This window comes from Melitaea cinxia, chromosome 20 (assembly GCF_905220565.1).
Source record: "Melitaea cinxia chromosome 20, ilMelCinx1.1, whole genome shotgun sequence".
NCBI lineage: Eukaryota > Metazoa > Arthropoda > Insecta > Lepidoptera > Nymphalidae > Melitaea > Melitaea cinxia.
Genome location: NC_059413.1, coordinates 8976624 through 8998530, shown reverse-complemented (window position 1 = coordinate 8998530; position 21907 = coordinate 8976624). Strand labels below are relative to the sequence as shown.

Here is a 21907-nt window from a genome sequence, read left to right as displayed (position 1 = left end):
TGGACAGATACAGACTTCACCAGATAGAGGTCGGAGCTGCCTAAAGGCGATGAGACTGATACCGAATAGCGATCGGGTGCAAGGCAGCCGTTTCGCGTATGCCATACGGCTGCTCCGTCTAGGAGAGCCATAAATGATAGAACTGAAATGGAAGAGTAGTAGTAGAAAAGACCCCAAGCTATGTCTTGGGGGTATAGATTCGATAAAAAAAAATATTCCAAGACAGATGCTACCTCGCAGGGTGCATCCGTCTCCTCCCTTAGTTTTTTCCAAAGTACTTTATAGAGTATGGTATCAAAAGCCTGTGATAAATCCAAAAGACAGGAATATACCGCAATTTTTCTAGCTGTATAGTACTGCCCATATCAGTAGCAAATCATGCCCGAAACCACCAAAGGCTTAAACGAAACTGGGCACAATTTCACTTCAACTATGAGAGCACATCGCAACTGGGTACGTTTCCTCACTGACTAATTCTGTAAAATTTACCAAGGAAAAAAGTCAAAGTCAAAGTTTGTACTTAGTAATAATTTATTTACGCTTATACAATTCAATTTATTCATTTTTGTTAGCAGTTTAAAGACGGCTCCGCAAATATTTTAATGAGGTCTATCATTCTCTTTTCATTGTTAAAACCATGGACTTTAGTTTTGTCCGATCAACTTTATAAGTAGAAGTCAGTGGTAAATCTTTACAGAATATAACGCCTCCTCGGAGTTGCTTCGAATCGGTGAGTGAGTCTGAAATATAAGTTGCAAATTTTAAGATTCGTAATTCTTCTTATAATATTGATGTAAAAGTTTGTGAATATAAACTTTAAATGATAAATGGATCGGTGTTTAGTACTTATTACAATAGTAAAAAAATAATGTTTCAAGATCCTTACTAAAACTGTAATAGACTCTTTATACATACTATCAATCCTTATTTCATATAACATTAAGGTACTTCCCCAGTCGAGCTGCTCCGAATATAGAGCAGAATATTTCCTGTAATTTTCTACCACAACAAAAACTACGATTACATTTATAAAATATAACCTACTTTTCACTAAGTCTTTGATTTCTTGAGCGGTGATATTATATCCCTCATGGGGTACGACGCAAGCCACAACCAAGTCTCCTTCTTCGATATCAAGAATACCGGTAACTGCTACTTGGAAGACTCCTGGATGTTCAATTATAACATTTTCGATTTCTTGTGGAGAAATCTACACAAAGAAAAAAAATTATATAAGATAACATTTAATACATTGATATAAAAATGCTGTTGAAATAAAAAATTGTTTTTAAAAATTTAATACTATTGATTGTTGACAAAACTCATGTGATTCGAACTTGAATTTTGTGATTGGAACAACTTTTCTGGTTGGAGCTCTTGTCGTGTTTGTTTTCATTTTCTTTTGCGACCTAAATAAAACCTTCGGTAAACGAAATTCTCTGGTGACAGGTCACCGTAGAAAAAATATTCGATTTAATTGATACGTCATCGAGAATTATGTGACATTGATTATTTTAAAATATAATGTAATAATTATGTATTTACTAACCATGTTGTGTGTTATTGGTTATTATTATTATCAATAAGAAAAAAACAACAATTTTATAAATCATATAAATTTTTCCGTCGATCGAGTTTCCTTACAAAACCTCTAAAAATTGATTTTTTACCATACTTTTAGTATTATGTAATACCTAGTGACTATGACAAACGGCAATAGACTTATTATACTTGCTTATTTTAGATAAATAACTACCTGGTGGTTCCTATACTTTAGTAAGAGTTTCATTCGCTCGACATAATAATAGTTTGACTTTACATCTCTGTACATAATATCGCCAGTTCTTAACCAGCCGTCTTCCGTGAGTACTTCTGCTGTCGTTTCTGGATTGTTGTAATAGCACTAAAATGTAGATATAATACAAATACTTATACAATTACAATAAATTAAAAATTGTATAAATAAAAATATTTATTCCATTATTTATATTGTTAAAATTTTTCTTTCTTTGCTATGTATGATTTCTGTTTGTGATGTACAATGAAGTGTATTATTGTTATTGTTATTAAAGTATTTTATACATTTTTCTTCTAAAGAATAAATAGACAATAAACGGATCACACTGCTGGGCATAGGCCTCTATCTCCACGGTGCACCACTGCGAGTTGGCGAATGTGTTCTATTACTATTATTTTCGGTTAAAAAATTGTAAAGTATGTGGTCCAATAAAGAATTTATGGACCGAGGGCTTATCATGCTCTCCGAGGCGCAGCGGGGAGACCCACAAAGACAGACAATCAAACCGGAAAGAAATATTTGTACAAATACAAACATCCATCCCGAGCGGGCATCGAACCCTCAAACCGTCGGTGTTTAGGCAACTCCGCGTACCCCCACACCAGATCAGTTGTTACAGTATGTTTGTTGTTGTTTCAATGGCCACTAGTAGTAGGATATCTTGGTTTGTATGTCCGAAAACATACACAACACCAGGGGAAACACCCAGACCATAACGAAATATTTATTTGTATGGCCAAACGTTTGTAATAGGGAATCGAAATCAACAAGCGAATTGATATGACTATTGCGTCAAACAATCTTTTTAACCGAATTCCAAAAAAGGAGGAGGTTCTCAATTAGAATTTTTTTTTTTATGTATGTGACATCAGAACTTTTGCCCGGGTGGACCGATTTCGACAAAGTTTTTTTAATCGAAAGGTGGTCTGTGTCATTTGGTCCCATTTAAATTCATTTGAGATCTAACAACTACTTTTAGAGTTATATCTAATAATGCGTTTTTACTTGACGCTTTTTTCGTCGACCTACGTTGTATTATACCACATAATTTTACTGGATGTAACGATTTTGATAATTCTTTTTTTTTTTTTTTGTTGGAAAGGATATATCCCTGGTTTGGTACCATGATAAAGACACCAGGATTTGATGATAGGATCTCAGAGAAATCGAGGGAAACTCTCGAAAATCCGCATAACATTTTACTGGGTGTACCGATTTTGATAATTTTTAATTTAATCGAAAGATGATGTTTATCATGTGGTCACATATAAATTTTATCGAGATCTGATAACTACTTTTGGAGTAATCTTTGATAATGCGTATTTACTTGTCGATATAATTTAAGTCGGTTTTTTTTCGTTTGCCTGCAAACACAATTATACGATTGCATGATGCTGAAAAACAGACTGATTATCAATAAAGTTTTTAGTTTGTGAATGATTCTTTTTGGAGCTAAATTGTTATAGTTATAGTTACCTTAAATATACCTGGCCCTTTTACCCACAGTTCTCCGTGTATGTTGGGCTCCGTTACGTCTTGTAAAGTTTCAGGGTTCACCAGCTTAAATATAAAATACGTCCAGAATATAAATGTCTATAATTAAATAAAGTTTTGTAGATTACTTATACTTAGACGTGTTTTTCTTTCTCTTGACTATTTTTCTTTGTGTGAAATAATTGTAATCGTATTGTAGTTTTTTTGGTTTATTTTATTAAACTGTACTTTTTTAGTGTATAGTGTTATTTTAATGTCTGCGACTTTTTTTATTTCGTATTACTTATTTAGAGCTTTGTATATATATATATATATATATATATATATATATATATAATATTTTCCTCGGGTAGTTTTTGCAAGATTTTTTGCACTACTTTATACCCTAGTGAAAAACTCATTTAAAAAGTTATTTTCAAACTTATACATGTTTAACAAAGTAAATACTTACTAATTTTTTATGTGCAGAAAAAAAATATACTGTAGTAAAAAATATTACTTGTTTTAATTTCACTTGAATTAAGGACAAGGTTTTATTTTTTATTTTTCTATAACTTAACTCTTAAATATGAATAATAATAATCCAATTCATACAAATAAATAAATAGAAATTTATGAAGTACTTACCCTATGTTCCAAGGATGGTAAAGGTTTACCAAGAGACGTTGGCTCAGTTTCATCAAAATCGAAAGCTATGCCTGACATTTCGCTCATGCCGTAAATAACAAGAATTTTTGTGTTTGGAGTGGCCATCTAAAGAAAAAATAATATTAGACAAATTCGTTGTAACAGTAATTTTACAAAACTAAAAAGCGAGACACGGCATTTTTGTTATAAAATAAAAGTTCATTATTATTTTTGTTTATTACGAAAAAAATTACCACATTGTGTAAAGACTTCCTATTTCTTAATATTTTAATAACTTCTTACCAAACTAATAGCTAAAATCTGAAGAAAATTAAAAATTATAAAAGTTATATAATGTTTTCAAATGTGATAAAAACAATGATATAATATAAAGTCAACAGATATCAACCAACTTTCATATCTTCAACAAGTTTAGGATGAACCATGCCCCCGCCGACTAGAAATGTTTCAAAACTTGTAAAGTCACATTTATCTCGATCGCCGATTTTCATAAAAGTTGATACCATACTTGGGCTCGTAAACGTAAATGTTGGCTGTGAAAAAATGGGATTCCGATAAAAAAATTTCAAATATCTGGTAATCAATCAAAAGTTATTTATTCAAGTAGTCTCGAAAAGCGTTGTTGAATACATGAAGCATAATATACTACCTGGCTGCGTATTAATAATATACTATCTGTGCCCGAGGTTTCACCGCGTTAATTTAAGGAATAGACTTACAAAAAATATTTTTTAAACACATTTTACATTATCTTCTAAATTATGCTTCCCAATTAAATGCAATAAGAGAAAAAGTTTATCTTCATTAATTTTCCGTGTTCATGAACTACTTTGAATTTGTAAGGATTCATATAATTGGCTAATAATAATGCAATAAAATCACCTTTTAATTTTTTATGACCATTAATTTGTTACGTAGTCATTTTAAAACTATGATATCTATATATGATTCATTTAAATTGATGATGAATGATTCAATTGATGTCAATAATAGTATTATTCAAAAAGAAATACGTGTGATAATTAACGTTTTTATTTGAATAAGGATATATTTATATTATGAAACCATTTTCGCAAAAAACAACGCATTATTTTAAAACAAATATGATCAATATAATGAGTTAACTTTAAAAGATAGACATATACTTTCGTGGACTTTTTTTATAACTTTTGATGGCAAATAATTCCGTGATTCATAATTTTTGGGTAGCTTTAACCGTTTACGCAAAGGACGCAACGGAAGCCCTCAAACAGGATTTTTTTTCCTTTTTAGTAACAGTTCTGCTTAATGCTTAGCTACTGTTTATTGTAGCATGATGTTATATAGCCTATATAGCTTTAAACAAACAAACAAACTTCTCAGCTTTACAATACTCGTATAGATTATGTATAAGTTATTTCATTGTTATTTACAGGACACACAGTCACAGTTTCACAGTCAGGACAGTTTTATTGAATAATACATCTCAATAATTATAATGCTCACACATACATACGTACCCTGTATTTATTAATAAGGTAAAAAGCATGATCCTGTGTCATTGGCGCTGAAGACTGCAGTCTAGTATGTCTTATGATCGGTGAGAAAACAAATTGAAACAGCGCCGAGTACCACTGAATTGGAGAAAATGTTATTGATAGGCGAGTAGGTGTTGGAAAGTTTTTAAAGCTTATCCTGCAAAGAAAAAAAGTTATTTTATTCTATTGTTACCTGAACAATTTCTTGACCTCGAAACTATTTATCCTTGTATACTCCTAACTAGCTCAAAACAGTTACCATATTTTCAGATTCACGGTTGTGGGTTCGATTTCCACCTGAGTCTGGAAGTAATATGTATTATAGTACATCGATATTTTAGCTTAGGGATAGACGGATATCTGTTTATGTTAAACGTATTAAAAATTATTACGAAAGCTACGTCTCCCATACTACACAGTTTCAAAAAAAAAAATGAAATAAATAATTACCACATATAAGGTACAGAAACGGCCATGTTTTTATGGGTAACAACTACTGATTTAGGTATCCCTGTTGTTCCGCTCGTGGCTATTAGTAGCGAGGTTGTAGTTGCTGAATCAAAGTCAGCAGCCCTGAAAGTTATTTAGTCTTTTAATATGTAATTTAAAGTCAAAGGGAGAGAAAGAGACAAAATTTACTTTATCATATACTATCTTAAAAGGGTCAAAAATAAATAACAAAATATAGAATATAATTAACAGTGTCTCGATGTTTTAAATGCGTAATATCTGGTGGAATGGATGGGATTTAGTAAGCATCTCAGCATATGTATTATTCTTGATTTGCATACATCAATGTATTAGATTTCATTATAAGTAAGAGTAACAAAAAATCTACTACTCTTCTATCCACACAAACTTTCCCATTTATTATATTAGTAGTATATTTATGTAAAATGCAATTTATTGATAGCAAAAAATAAGTAAGACTTGTAGAACGATCAAAAATTCATTGCTGCATACGTACACTATAGAAAGAGAAAGAGAAGGAGATTATTAAAGAATATTGAAGATTTATTATTATTATTATTATTATTATGCATTTGTTTGCACCGACCACACTTCAACACTTCGACAATCTATCTCAATCTTTATATCTTTCTGAATAATCGAATTAATTGCTTAATAGTGTTATCGCATTATATTGTACTTTAACCTCTATGATTATTTCATTTCAATATGTAGCAACAAAAAATAATAATTCTAATAATTTATAGTTGTTACAAAAACCGAACAACAATACGTACGTTTTCACTACACAAAATAATAAATATTTACAAGTAGATATCTTACTCGAAATCGTCAACAGACACGTCACTTCCATATTTATCTAGAAGTTCAGGGAGACTCAAAGTTTCGTTACTTTTGTCGAAAGTAATAACTTGTGTATCGAAGGCCAGCTCTTCTAACGCCAAACGAACATGCTTTAATCTTTCACTTTGACAAAATACAATCTTCGGTGCGTTTAATCTTAAGGTTTCTAAAAGTTCACCTAAAAGAAATAGAAAATAGAACCTACGCCATTAAACTGATTTTTATTAACTATTATATGTATGTATATATTATACTTTGATTCGGCTTCGACGGGTAGTATTACCCGATATTATTGTTTGTTGTTTTATCATTTTTTATTACTATTAAGGAACATATAAAAAAAATTAGCCGAATTGGTCGAGCCATTCTCAAGTTATGCGCTTAGCAACATTAATTTTTATTTATATAGATAAGATTATTTATTTTATCTTATAACATGCACACATTATTAAAAGGCTCAGTTTTCATTGGTGCAGTGACATTAGTAAAATATATTATTTTCACTTTTCACTTACTATGTTTAAGAGTCATATCGATCCCGGCAACAGCTATACCGAGATAAAACGCGGCGTACATAGGTATAGTCAGATGAATGTGGTTTGGACCCATCAAAACGATGACGTCTCCATGTTTCAGATCTAACTTTCTGAATGCTGTAGCACACTGAACTGATCTTGTTAGGGCAGAATTGAATGTCTCAGATTCATCTGTAGCACCATCTATCTGAAAATATACGAAACAATTTTTAGTTATTGAAATGAAATTTTGAATACAAATTATTGGAAATTCCAATCTGGTCTTACAATGAAAATCCTTGTAACCCAAGTGTTTATAAAACAGATTTTACAGTTATGGAACTGTAAAAAATGTTGAACATTTTATTTATACAAAATATTATACATATTTACAATTCAAAACTTAAGAACTAAATATTTATAGATAGTTTTGGTATAAATCATGTCCGCGTGGAATTGTGCCAAGAATGCTGGCAGCATTTCCCCGTTGAATCGCTATACCGATTCTCTGGGCAAAAAATGCACCAGCCCTCTTGTCACCAGTGGAGGCAATAAGGCGAGGTATTATCTCATTTAAAATTTTTTTAGCACTGCTACTCCAAGGTCCAAGTGTTTCGACTCCAAACGGCACAAAGATGTAATTTGGAATTAGTGACGAATATTTGTGCCGTTTAGTCGTTTCAATTATCAATTTAACTATGAATACGATTCCTACTTAAGTCATCAGTCACATGTTATTTAATAATTATTATCAGCAATATTAGTTTAAGATAAGAATAATTCATTTATAATAACACACACCTGTAATACAAAATCTGGTGCATCTTTGAATCCTTGTAAAGTCAGTTTTCCTAGATGGTGTCGATCACTTGGTATACCACTTTTTGCCACCACTCGAGCACTTAGTTCTCCCATGTACCAGTGTACGGCATCAGTTCTAGTGTGACATGGTGCCATTTTTATTTAAAGGCTGCACCCGTGCTCCTAGCAGCTGGAATTTTTTACCAAGAGTTCTTGTTAATGTTCTAAAAGTAGGTATTTCTTAAAATAAACTGTTTGTTGGAAATATGGACAGATTGTTTATCACATTATCAATGTCATGACTTCCTGAGTCCGTTACGATGTTAATCTATTTTAATGCAAATAATAGAAGATATTGCTTATGAGCGATTATCTTGACCTTGATGTCTTTTTCAAATTTTAAAATAACTATATTTTCCTGTAAAACACCAACCTAAACCTTATGAAATTAACATCGTAAGGCCAATGATTTAACTGTTATTATATAAATATTATAATAGTTACCACCGACGGCAACTTATTTTTGGAAATATGTGAAAGCGTTTTTTTTTTAATACTACTTGGTTGGCAAACAAGCGTACGGCTCACCTGGTGGTAAGCGGATACCGAGAGTTATAAGCACCTACAACAACAGAAGTATCGCAAGCGCGTTACTGACCCTAATCCCCTTCCCCCTTACGAGATCTGGTCACCTTCACAGGAACTCAACTTTATTGTTAAACATAAATTTTGTTTTGTCCAAATTTATACCGAGACCGACTTGTCGGGAGGACTGGTTTAGGCTGCCCAGCATTTGGCCTAGCTCATCCAACGTCTTTTCCCTTTGTCCCTTCTCTTCCCGTGGGTGTCGTAAGAGGCGACTAAGGGATAACACAGTTCCGTTACCACCTTGGAACTTAAAAAGCCGACCGGTGCGGTGGCGGGATAACCATCCAACCGCTGGCTTTGAAATACACAGGCCGAAGACGGGCAGCAGCGTCTTCGGTGCGACAAAGCCAGCCCTGCGGTCACCAACCCGCCTGCCCAGCGTGGTGACTATGGGCAAAACACATGAGTTCACGTTATTTTTGGCGTAAACTTGTGGAGGCCTATGTCCAGCAGTGGACTGTATAGGCTGTAATGATGATCCCACGTCTTTGCAAAGATGAACTTGCTTTCCCCAATCCAAGGTCTTAAGGACATCCTCCAGCGCAATGTTAAATAGTTTCGGTGATATTACACCTCCCTGTCTTAACCCGTGGCAAAGGAAAATGGGTGTTGTTCTCTGGTCTTAGATAAGGACGGTCGTACATACATCTCAGTACCTCAATATATCGCCAATCTGCAAAACTGTATGGATGTGATCTACGGTATTGCAGTCATTTCGAAACGCAGCCGCCTTCGGTGGTATGAATTCGTCGAGTTTTGTAGCGAGATGATTTTTTTTTTATACCACTTGGTCGACAAACAAGCGTACGGCTCACCTGATGGTAAGAGATTACCGTAGCTTATAGTCGCCTGCAACACCAGAAGCATCGCAAGCGCGTTGCCGACCCAATCCTCAATCCCGCCCAGGAAGGAGCTCTGGTCACCTTACTCACCAACAGAAACACAATACTGCTTGAAAACAGTATTATTTAGCTGTGATCTTCTGTAAGGTCGAGGTACTACCCCAGTCGGGCTGCTCCATATTTTGAGCAGGAAATTCCTGCTATGCCCTACCTCAGTTAAATATTGATTTAATATGATTCGTAACAGGCCTCAAAAATAGCTTATAGACATGGCTCAGAAGTGAGATCGGTCTGTAATTCTTCAACAGATCTATTCTCGGCCTCTTCTCGGATCTGACTGAGGGTTCTGCCATCCACTGTTTTGAACTTCACAAGAGGGCTTCTCCCCAATGGTCTTTTGAAAACTACTACTACTACTACTACTACTACTACTACTACTACTACTACTGCTACTGCTACTGCTACTGCTACTACTGCTGCTACTGCTACTGCTGCTGCTACTACTCCTGCTACTGCTACTGCTACTGCTACTGCTACTGCTACTGCTACTGCCACTGCCACTGCTACTACTACTACTACTACTACTACTACTACTACTACTACTACTACTACTACTACTACTACTACTACTACTACTACTACTACTACTACTACTACTACTACTACTACTACTACTACTACTACTACTACTACTACTACTACTACTACTACTACTACTACTACTACTACTACTACTACTACTACTACTACTACTACTACTACTACTACTACTACTACTACTACTACTACTACTACTACTACTACTACTACTACTACTACTACTACTACTACTACTACTACTACTACTACTACTACTACTACTACTACTACTACTACTACTACTACTACTACTACTACTACTACTACTACTACTACTACTACTACTACTTCTACTATTACGACTACTGCATAATATATTATCGATCTTATCGCTGAAAGAGCATTTCTTTCGGTTGCCTCTGAACATAGGACACGATATAACGGCAGCGGTTAGAAAGTGTATAAATATATAATGAATAGTGTATAACAAATTTATTAAATATGTAACAATAAGCATGTGACACACACATATATATATATATTAGACCGGCCCAAAAAATCAAATATATATATTTTTGAAGTATATCGAAAATATTATTTGGGATGGCAAAAAAAATAGAATTTGAGCTTATTTATATTAAGCGAATTTAAATTGAAGAGAGATCATCGCAATTTATGATATATTTTTTGGAGCTGGTTTTTGTCTCATAACTTTCAAACTATCGAGGTAAATGAAATAGACTTGGAAACATTTTTTTATGAGAATTAAATGTTCTACAAAAAAAGTCTGATTGAAATTTTTTGTCAGATGAACCGTTTTCTCCACGCCTTCAATTGGTATGATATTTTACTTTAATTTTTTAAATTGGAGTTTTGTTTCACAATTCACTTTAAATTCAGTACCCGGAACAATCTTATAGACGTTCTTTGAGGAAATTTAATCCCCTAGAAAAACGTTTCTTAACATTTTAGCTAAATTTACTCCTTTGAAAGTTACGCAAAGTTAAAGTCGAAGACAAAATATATATCTTGTTTTTTCACTGTAAATTATTGAACGGAAATGAAGTTTATATTAAAAATTATTAGAAGATATAATTGAAATTATAGTACGAATAAAAGGTGTATCGTATAAAAATACATACCTTTACTGTAAGTACACTTAAATCACGAACGTCTCTCCACAAACTGTACTACCATAATGAGGATTTGTTTATTAGTAAGTGTAAACAGAGTAATCTTATTTATAGCCGCTGATATTATAATGTTGTCACAGAAAAGTATGACATCGTAAGTAGTCGACAGTGTTTTATCATCGTTACTTTTATATAATAACTAGCTGCCCGGACAGACTTCGTTCTGTCATAAATGATAGTATTTTTTTTTTTTTGTATGAAAACCTTCCGTGGGCCTTAAAGATCATACGAAAAAATAAATAAGCCGAATTCGGCGAGCCATTCTCGAGTTATGCGCTTAACAACATTCATTTTTATTTATATAGATAGATTAACTAGCTGTCACGTTCAAACTTCATTGGAGTCCAGTCCAATTACTTTTTTAAAAACTTTTATTTTATTAACATTATATGTAAGTACATCTAAAAATATGTTTGTTAGGGTGGAGTCTTTCAACTTATTTTTGAATTATATATTTTTAACCTATTTACCTGAAATTTTGTGCAAAATGCTACGTCACTCTAAATCCAATATGGCCCAACATCCAAGATGTCAGAGTAGTTATTTTTAATGCACTTCTACAATATGGGTATCAAATGAACTACACGAGAAACAAAGTGACATCACTGTAATTCCAATATAGAGGACTGGTAAAGATGGCGCATATTATTAACCTTAAACTTCTCAAAATTTTTTAGATTTGTTATTTAAGTAAATAAGTAGAAGAGAGATCAATCTAGGCTTCAAGCACTCAATGTTTACAGTGCAATCATAGCAATATTAAAATTAAGACATTTGAATGTTGATTGAATTGACAATATAATCGGTTTAGCGTCTTTAACACGTACGTTATTTTCTTAAAGATTTTTTTTTTAACATCAATTTCACATTGCATTTTCCCTGTGTCGCTGTCATACATCAGCTGACTTTGTTTTAATTGTACAGTCATATAAATTTGTCTTTAGATACAAACAGTCTTGTTTTAATTTATTAATTATTTTATTAGAAATATTTTAATTCAAATTATTTTATTACTTTTTTTGATAAATGTGTTAATTTTTATGCATTATTATTTATCATGTACTTTTATTTTTTATCAATCGAATAATCATAATTATGATGATAAATTTTAAATAATCGATGATATACTTTGTATGATATCCCCAAGGTTGTCATTGAAAACCAGCGATAGGGGGCATTGCATCGGGCTCCTATGTTGCGAAACAGGATGAGTGACCTTGCTATATAATTTTTTACTTTATTATATTTTTTTTTATTCAGAGTCATACAGGAGCTGTTGTTCTTTATCCACGACTAGGGGCCTGTCCTATCGGCTGCTGATAAGGCTATCGGAGATACAACAACAGATAAAAGTCGATGATGCAGTTTTCTTTTCCACTGTAAAATCGTTTTACAAATCTGAGAACTCAACACTTGTAGTTCATTAGTTAAGCCTACAATTTTTAAGTCTCGCAATTTTTCAAATAAAATTATCATGATTTAAATTATATGAGATAGGACAAATAAGAATATCAACTAGGTTCAACTTATCTCGAACAGAAAAACAAATATTGTCATGTTATTGACCTACTAAGGCATAGTTTTACAATTTTTACCCAAGAATATTTTCTTTATCTTTATAAATATCACGACACTCATAGTTATATTACTGTACATACATTTTTCGAACAGGACTCAGTGCACTGGGTAATAATAATTTAATTGTAATTTTTGTGGAATTGATTTTTGTTGTTATATGTTTGTTGTGATGTTTGTATAATAAGGGCCAGTTTCATTTTTTTATATTAAAAAAAAAACATGACATAGTACATGTATCTGTGACTGACTAGTTTGTAGTGGCCCTGCTTTGTGTTCCGCGGGTTGCGGGTTCGATTTCCGCCTAAGTCTGGGTGTAATATTTGTATTTATATATTTATTATTTGTATCTATATTAAAAAAATAGTTCTACAGTCGGATGTTACCTGTAACACAAGCATTAAGTTGCTTATTATAGAAACAGATGACCGTGTGTGTATGTTATAAGATATTTATTTATTTATCAGTGGGTTTTTTTTGTTGATAAAATGTAATTATTAATTATGTTCCTATCAAAAAAAAATTAATGTACTAAGCTGGATGACTTTTTGTTTTTTATTTTAGAACAACCTTGACTATATGCTATATGGAGGAATTGAGCTCGCACGTGGTAGCGAAGAGCGGTATACCGAGTGATAGACACCATCTGGGAAAACTAATTTTTCAAAGCTTCAAAGATTTTTTTATAAATAAATAAATAAATAAATAGACACCATCTGGGAAAACTAATTTTTCAAAGCTTCAAAGACGCTCCTGATCATACTTTACAAGTAAATGAGTTATACTTTTCTGAACTTTGTATAAGATTTTTTAATAAAAAGCTTCACACCTCCACTTCTTTGCATCTTTTCTTCGCTACGCCCTTACCATACCCTGCGTCCTATATCCCTACCTACTTTCGTGGACTTGATTTCTAAATATACATTATTTGGACAACTTTTCACCATCTATAGAGCTTACATTTTAAATTTCAATTCTCTTACTTCAAAAACATAGGACATTCATACAAACTTCCAACCCCCAAACCTACCTGCCTAATTCCAAGTTTGTGTTATAGTTTCGGAGATTTCGTGATGAGTGTCCTTTCGCTTTTATATATATATAGATATACATATATGTTATCTGTATATAATATGTAATAATAAATTCTGTTCTATTCTATTCTGTTCTGATCTTTTCTTTTCTATTCTGTTCCATTCTGTTCTTATTCTGTTCTATTCTGTTCTATTCTGTTCTTATTCTGTTCTATTCTATTCTATTCTGTTCTATTCTGTTCTTATTCTGTTCTGTTCTATTCTGTTCTTATTCTGTTCTGTTCTATTCTGTTCAATTCTGTTCTATTCTGTTTTATTCTGTTCTATTCTATTCTGTTCCATTCTATTCTGTTCATATTCTATTCTGTTCTGTTCTATTCTGTTATATTCTGTTCTATCCTGCTCTGTTTTGTTCTATTGTTCTCTTTTATTCTGTTCTTATTCTATTCTATGCTGTTCTAGTCTGTTCTGTTCTTATTCTGTTCTATTCTGTTCTGTCCTTATTCTGTTCTATTCTGGTCTATTCTATTCTGTTCTATTCTGATCTATTCTATTCTGTTCTATTCTGTTCTGTTCTGCTCTGTTCGAGTCTGTTCTGTTCTATTATGTTATATTCTGTTCTATTCTGCGCTGTTCTATTCTGTTCTGTTTTGTTCTCTTCTATTCTGTTCTTGTTCTGTTCTATTCTATTCTGTTCTTATTCTATTCTATTATATTCCATTCTATTCCATTCTATTCTGTTCTTATTCTATTCTATTCCATTCTATTCTGTTCTGTTCTATTCTATTCTATTATATTCTGTTCTATTCTGCTCTGTTTTGTTCTATTGTTCTCTTCTATTCTGTTCTTATTCTGTTCTATTCTGTTCTATTCTATTCTATTCTGGTCTATTCTGTTCTGTTCTATTCTATTCTAATTCTATTCTATTCCATTCTATTCTATTCCATTCTATTCTGTTCTTATTCTATTCTATTCCATTCTATTCTGTTGTATTCTATTCTGTTATATTCTGTTCTATTCTGCTCTGTTTTGTTCTATAGTTCTCTTCTATTCTGTTCTTATTTTGTTCTATTCTGTTCTATTCTGTTCTATTCTATTCTATTCTGATCTATTCTGTTCTGTTCTATTCTATTCTAATTCTATTCTATTCTATTCTGTTCTGTTCTGTTCTAGTCTGTTCTCTTCTTATTCTGTTCTATTATTTTCTATTCATTTCTTAATCTGTTCTATTCTTTTTCTTTCTGTTTTGTTCTTGTTCTGTTTCTATATACAGATAACAGGTATATAAAACATATAAATATCTTCAACTAATGTGTGCGTAACACAAAAATAAAATCGTACATATTACAAATAGCATGGTGTCGTCTCCTGTCAAAGATTTTCATTGTAATATGAAACTTTGAATATTTACGGGTCTCTGTAAAGAACTCACTATAGACGGCGCCACTGTTCGCTTAAACCGAAAATAAAAATCATCATATCAAAAATTTCGCTCTAGCGGGTACATCGTTCCATAGCTTAATTGGCTAGAGCGCCGACACGGTCAGTCGGAGACGCGGGTTCGAATCCCGCTGGAGCGGTCAATTTTTGATATGATATTCAAAAAAATGTTTAGAATTCCTAATGTGTGGGTAACACAAAAATAAAATCGTACATATAACATTTTAGTCATTAAATAAGTTTTAATATTCTTGAGTGAGTTAGTGACCTTTCTTTTTCTTATATATAAGGTTAAAGATCGTTTATTTCTCAAAAGAATACAATTCACTTACATGAGAAATTACAAACACTAAAATTTAACAAAAATATTACATGTTGGGTACATCGCATCACAATATATTAACAATTTATAGTCGAGACAAGAAATTAACAGTATGTAGGGTAGGCTTAAAACATATATACACAAGTTAACAGAATATGCGCAACTGGAAGTGTCATTGTTAAGGTGTTATTTTATGTTTCATTATATTATAGTAAAAATTAGTACACGTATTTATTTTTATTTATTTGTTAATTTATTTATTCCTTTTTTTTTTAAAGTGAAAACGTATGATTTTTTTTCTTTATTATATGTATATAATTTTAGTATTTTTTTTTTTTATTATAAGTAACAAAAAAAAAATATGCTATTATTATTATGTTTTTTTTTTCTTGCTAAATTCCATTAACCGTAGTTTAGTTTTAATTTAATGACATTCATGTAGTTTAATTGTTATGAAATTGAAATATTAGTGCTTAGTTGATCCTGACTATACTATTCGATTTTTTACATAGCTTTTGAGTAATTTCTTGAAAGTAAAAAGCGATTTAGCTCCCTTAACGTCGTTTGGCAGTTTATTGTACAGTTGGGTACCTTCGAACATTACACATCTCTTCCCATAGTTAGTGCGTGGTTTGTAGAGTATAATATCATTGGCAGATCTTAGTTTCATTTTTTGTATTTCTTGTTTTTTTGTAAAAGTTATTTTAGAGTGTAAATCCTTGTTTAATATTTTACGTATCAATAAGCAATTATAATAAACATAAGTTTGATGAACATTCATAAGACCAGTTTCCTTGTAAATTTTTTGGTTGGAGGTGAAGAAATTATATTTAAATAAAATTTTTATTAATTTATTTTGTGCTACTTGTAAAGGCTCTAAATTTGTTTTTGCCGCGGAGCCCCAGATTTCAACCAAATAATCTATGTGTGGCTTAATAAGAGAATTATATATAATGTAACGTACATCATGTGGCAAACATCGGACGATGCTTTTTATAGCTCCCATTAAAGAAGTTAATTTAGATTTTATTTTATGGATATGTGGTTTCCATGTCAATTTACTATCCAATATTAATCCTAAATATTTTTCCTGGTCAACTTTTGTTATTTCTTGATTATTTATTGTTAACGATACCTTTTGAGATATTTTTTTATTTTTTGGAGCAAATACGATATATTTAGTTTTTGAGATGTTTACTGTAAGCAAGTTAGATTGGAACCAAATATTCAAGATATCCAAATCGTCCTGAGCATCCTTTACAATAGTTTCTAAGTTATTTCCATAGTAAAATAAGCTAGTATCATCTGCATATAACGAGATATCGCCGCGAAGATTTAGAGTATGGATATTGTTTATATATATAAGAAAGAGCAAAGGACCCAAAATCGAGCCTTGGGGAACGCCGCAAGTAATGACTCGTGGATCACTCTGTGTCTCTCCCATCTTAACTACCTGATATCTATTTGTAAGATAGGATTTTATCATTTTAAGCACTGATCCCGCGATGCCAATAGATTGTAGCTTTTTCAAAAGAATTTCGTGGCTCCCTGTATCGAACGCCTTTTTCAGGTCAATAAATATTCCCAATGCTACCTGCTTCCTATCGATATTCAGTTTAATCTTTGTTACAACGTCTATAGTTGCTGATAAAGTGTTACGTCTTGGTCGAAACCCGTACTGTTTATCATAAAAGAAATTTTGTGAATTTAGAAAAGATTCTAGTCGCATATATATTATTTTTTCAAAAACTTTGGACAAAACAGGAAGTACTGATATGGGACGATAATTACCTGGATCTGACTTGTTGCCTGATTTATAGATAGGAGTAACTTTAGCTATTTTTAGAGTATTGGGGAAAATTCCTTCATCTAAGCATTTGTTTATACAGATAGTAAGTACATCCAATATTAAAGATTTTATACATTTTATGGATTTTACATTGACACAGTCAATACCTGCACTTACGTTATTTTTTAAGCTACTAATGATATTCGCAACTTCTTTAGTATCTGCAAATTCAAAATTGTTTAGTGTTTGTTCGTTCGATCCAGTTGCGCGTATATCCGTTACGTAAACATTTTCGTTATGATATCTTAATGGAATTTGTTTTGCTAAATTAGATCCAATATTACAAAAAAAGTTGTTAAAATAGTCACAAATCTTTTTAGAGTCTGTTATAAGTCCATTTTCAGTTAAAAGTGTATTCGTCGACGAGTGAATTTTTACTTTGTTGACTGACAAGTTGTTTATTAGGTCCCACATCTTTTTTGGTTTTTTCACACAGGCCGTAAAGGATTTCAAATAGTATGCACTTTTTAATTTTTGTATATTTTCAGATACCTCATTTCTTTTTTTGTTAAATTCTTTTTTAGTAATATCACTGGGGTTATTTTTATGTTGTGTCCAAAGGTTATTTCTCATACGGATATCCTCGATAATTGTTTGGTTTATCCAATCTTGTCTTGGTGGATTTAATTTTTTGCTTTTATTTACTATACTGTCACGAATACAACTCATCAGCTTTTTTTCAAATGAGATGTACAATAAGTTTGGTTCGTTGCTGATACTGCTATCAGCGATGTTTTTATATAACCTCGTATAATCAATAGCTTTGTAATTTATTTTCTGCGGCTTAGGTGACAAATATTTTTTAATTTCTACATAAATTTGTTTGTGATCGGACATGGACGAATCTATAAGAGAAAAATGGAATTGCGTTTCTTTCAAATTAGAACATACGTGATCTATGATGGTTTTCACTTTAGAAGTTTCTCGAGTACAGAAATTTTCAGTTATACTGTTTAGAAACCTGTAACCAGCTTCTTGTAGCATTTGTTTGTACAAAACGACTTGACGATCTGATCTCAGTAGGTTAATGTTGAAATCCCCAAAAACTATAGTCCTTCGTCTTTTGTGTAGTTGCTGAGAGTAGTTATCCAAAAAGGAATTAAGATTAGTAGATTCAGGTTTTCTGTAAATAACACCAACGTTCAAGGAATAATTTTCAATATAAATCCATAGGTAGTGGCTGTCGTTCAAACACACTTCTTCCATTTGGCTGTGTTTAAGTTTATTGTGAGCGAAAATCGATACACCACCCCCTTTTGTAGCTCTTCTGAAATTGTAATAGTGTGTATATCCAGTTATTTGAAAACGGGCTGCTTCATCTTCAGACTTCAACCAAGTTTCGGTTAGAACGATAAAATCAAAATCAAAGCCGTTCACTATACATTTCAATTCGTCAAATTTTCCACGTTTAACAATACTTCGTATATTTGCATAGAAAAATTTCAGTGATTTTTTTGACTTAGTTAGTTTTTCGTAATCATTGACATGTTCATAAGTAGTATCATTATTATCTGGGTTTACAATTTGCTTACTAGAAACTTTTTCATTCGCATATTTTAGTTTTTTGGGGACATCTCAACAATCCTAGGCACATTTTTAATAAATTTAATCGTTAGATTTTTTTTGCCGTTATCAATTTGTTTTTTAAGTTCTTCCTTAAGATGATATACAGGGTGTGGCGTAAATAGTGGTCCACCGTTAAGGATTCGATAAACCAGGTAATTTACTATAACATATTACAATTTTATCCATTTTTACCCAAAGGTTCCGGAAATATTTTTATTTTTTATTTTTTTACGATATTTGTACCCCTTGTTACAAATTTGGTTGTAGTTTTAACAAATACCATTATTTTTTCATTTTGATTACTGGTAATTACTGCTGAACACTAGAGCTATCGTTAAATAACATGTTTTTAATGTAAATTTAAGGCTTTTGAAGAAAAAAATTGGTTTTACTCTACTTTAAACCCAAATTTTTAACATATCATGCTAATTCAAGAGCGATTTTTGTAAAAAAAATGTACTAAGCTGTCAGTGCCCATTCATTTAAAAATATGCCTACTAAATACCAATTTCAAAATGGTATCACAATAGCAGATCCTTTTGTTTAACAGAAAGATATCCAATTTTAATTGAAGAAAGGAAGATTTTCATTAAAATACATTTTAAAATTTAGTTGCATTAATACTTATGATTTTTGTAAAAAAAGTAACTACACTGTCAGTGCCTATTCATTTTAAAATATTCCTACTAAACACAGATTTTAAAATGATTTGCCATCCCATTAATAAAAAAAATTATGGCAATTTTAATTGAAAAAGACTTAAAATAAAAATAAAAAATTACTACTGTTACTGAGTGATCTTGGCCTAACTTGTAAATTAGAACAAGGTATTAAAAAAAACAAGTCATACTGTCATCGTTTATTATTATTCTTTGACATGATTACAAACACTGTAAAAATTACACCAAATGCTTGAAATGGCCCCCATTCGCAGCTATACATGCTCTGCAACGTCGAATATACAGTGTTTGTAATTATGTCAAAGAGTAATAATAAAAGATGACAGTATGACTTGTTTTTAACCGACATCCAAAAAAGGAGGAAGTTTCTCAATTCGACTGTATTTTTTTTTAATGTATGGTTACATCAGAACTTTTGACCGTGTGGACCGATTTCAACAAATTTTTTTTTAATCGAAAGGTGGTGTGTGTCAATTGGGCCCATTTAAATTTATTTGATATCTAACAACTACTTTTCGAGCTATATCTAATAATGCGTTTTTACTTGACGCTTGTTTCGTCGACCTACGGTGTATTATACCGCATAACTTTCTACTGGATGTACCGATTTTGATAATTATTTTTTTGTTGGAAAGGAAATATCCCTAGTTTGGTATCATGATAAGAAAACTAGGATCTGATAATGGGATCCCAGAGAAATCGAGGGAAACTTTCGAAAATCCGCAATAACTTTTTACTGGGTGTACCGATTTTGATAATTTTTAATTTAATCGAAAGCTGATGTTTATCATGTGGTCACATATAAATTTTATCGAGATCTGATAACTACTTTTTGAGTAACCTTTGATAACGCGTAGTTACTTGACTATTTTTTCGTCGATCTACGCTGTATTACTCGTCGATGTAATTGAAGTCGGTTTTTTTTTCGTTTGCGAGCAAACACAATTATTTTTTAATGCCTTGTTCTAATTTACAAGTTAGGCCAAGATCACTCAGTAACAGTAGTAATTTTTTATTTTTATTTTAAGTCTTTTTCAATTAAAATTGCCATAATTTTTTTTATTAATGGGATGGCAAATCATTTTAATTAACAACTAAATTTTAAAATGTATTTTAATGAAAATCTTCCTTTCTTCAATTAAAATTGGATATCTTTCTGTTAAACAAAAGGATCTGCTATTGTGATACCATTTTGAAATTGGTATTTAGTAGGCATATTTTTAAATGAATGGGCACTGACAGCTTAGTACATTTTTTTTACAAAAATCGCTCTTGAATTAGCATGATATGTTAAAAATTTGGGTTTAAAGTAGAGTAAAACCAATTTTTTTCTTCAAAAGCCTTAAATTTACATTAAAAACATGTTATTTAACGATAGCTCTAGTGTTCAGCAGTAATTACCAGTAATCAAAATGAAAAAATAATGGTATTTGTTAAAACTACAACCAAATTTGTAACAAGGGGTACAAATATCGTAAAAAAATAAAAAATAAAAATATTTCCGGAACCTTTGGGTAAAAATGGATAAAATTGTAATATGTTATAGTAAATTACCTGGTTTATCGAATCCTTAACGGTGGACCACTATTTACGCCACACCCTGTATGTATTTTCGTTGTTGAGGTGTTTGATCAGAATAAATCGTAATAGATTCCGTACTTACTTTATTTTTGGCACGCAAAATTGACTTGACTGTTTCATGAGAATCAAAACAAACCTTTAACGGACGGTTTTTATCAGATTGATATTTTCCTAAACGAAATATTTTTTGAGGACTAGGAAAATCTTCACTGATTTTTTTAATTATTTTTACTGCTTCTTTAGTGTCCAAATTTTTTCTTTGGTCTTTATCTTATATATATATATATATATTATATATATATATATATATATAAATTACAATGCATTATTTGAACACCTTTTCACCATCTATAGAGCTAACATTTTAAATTTCAAGTCTCTTACTTCAAACACCTAGAACTTTCATACAAACTTCCAATCTTCGTTTTATACCCTTAGGGGTCGAGTTTCATAAAATTCCTTCTTAGCGGTTCTCTACGTCTTATAAGGAACCTAACCTTAAGAAATCCGT

General features: G+C 31.5%; 1 protein-coding gene across 1 annotated transcript; it reads right to left on the bottom strand.

Annotated features, from left to right (window-relative positions):
- Positions 1-513: 513 nt before the first annotated feature.
- LOC123663713 (luciferin 4-monooxygenase-like) lies at positions 514-8243 on the bottom strand. Its single transcript, XM_045598379.1, has 11 exons — positions 8088-8243; positions 7287-7494; positions 6751-6949; positions 5908-6030; positions 5440-5614; positions 4333-4473; positions 3920-4045; positions 3275-3358; positions 1757-1903; positions 1045-1210; positions 514-740 (listed from the first exon to the last, which is right to left on the bottom strand). Exons 1-11 carry the CDS (start codon positions 8241-8243, stop codon positions 613-615), a joined length of 1653 nt encoding a protein of 550 aa, XP_045454335.1. The 3' UTR covers positions 514-612.
- Positions 8244-21907: the final 13664 nt, after the last annotated feature.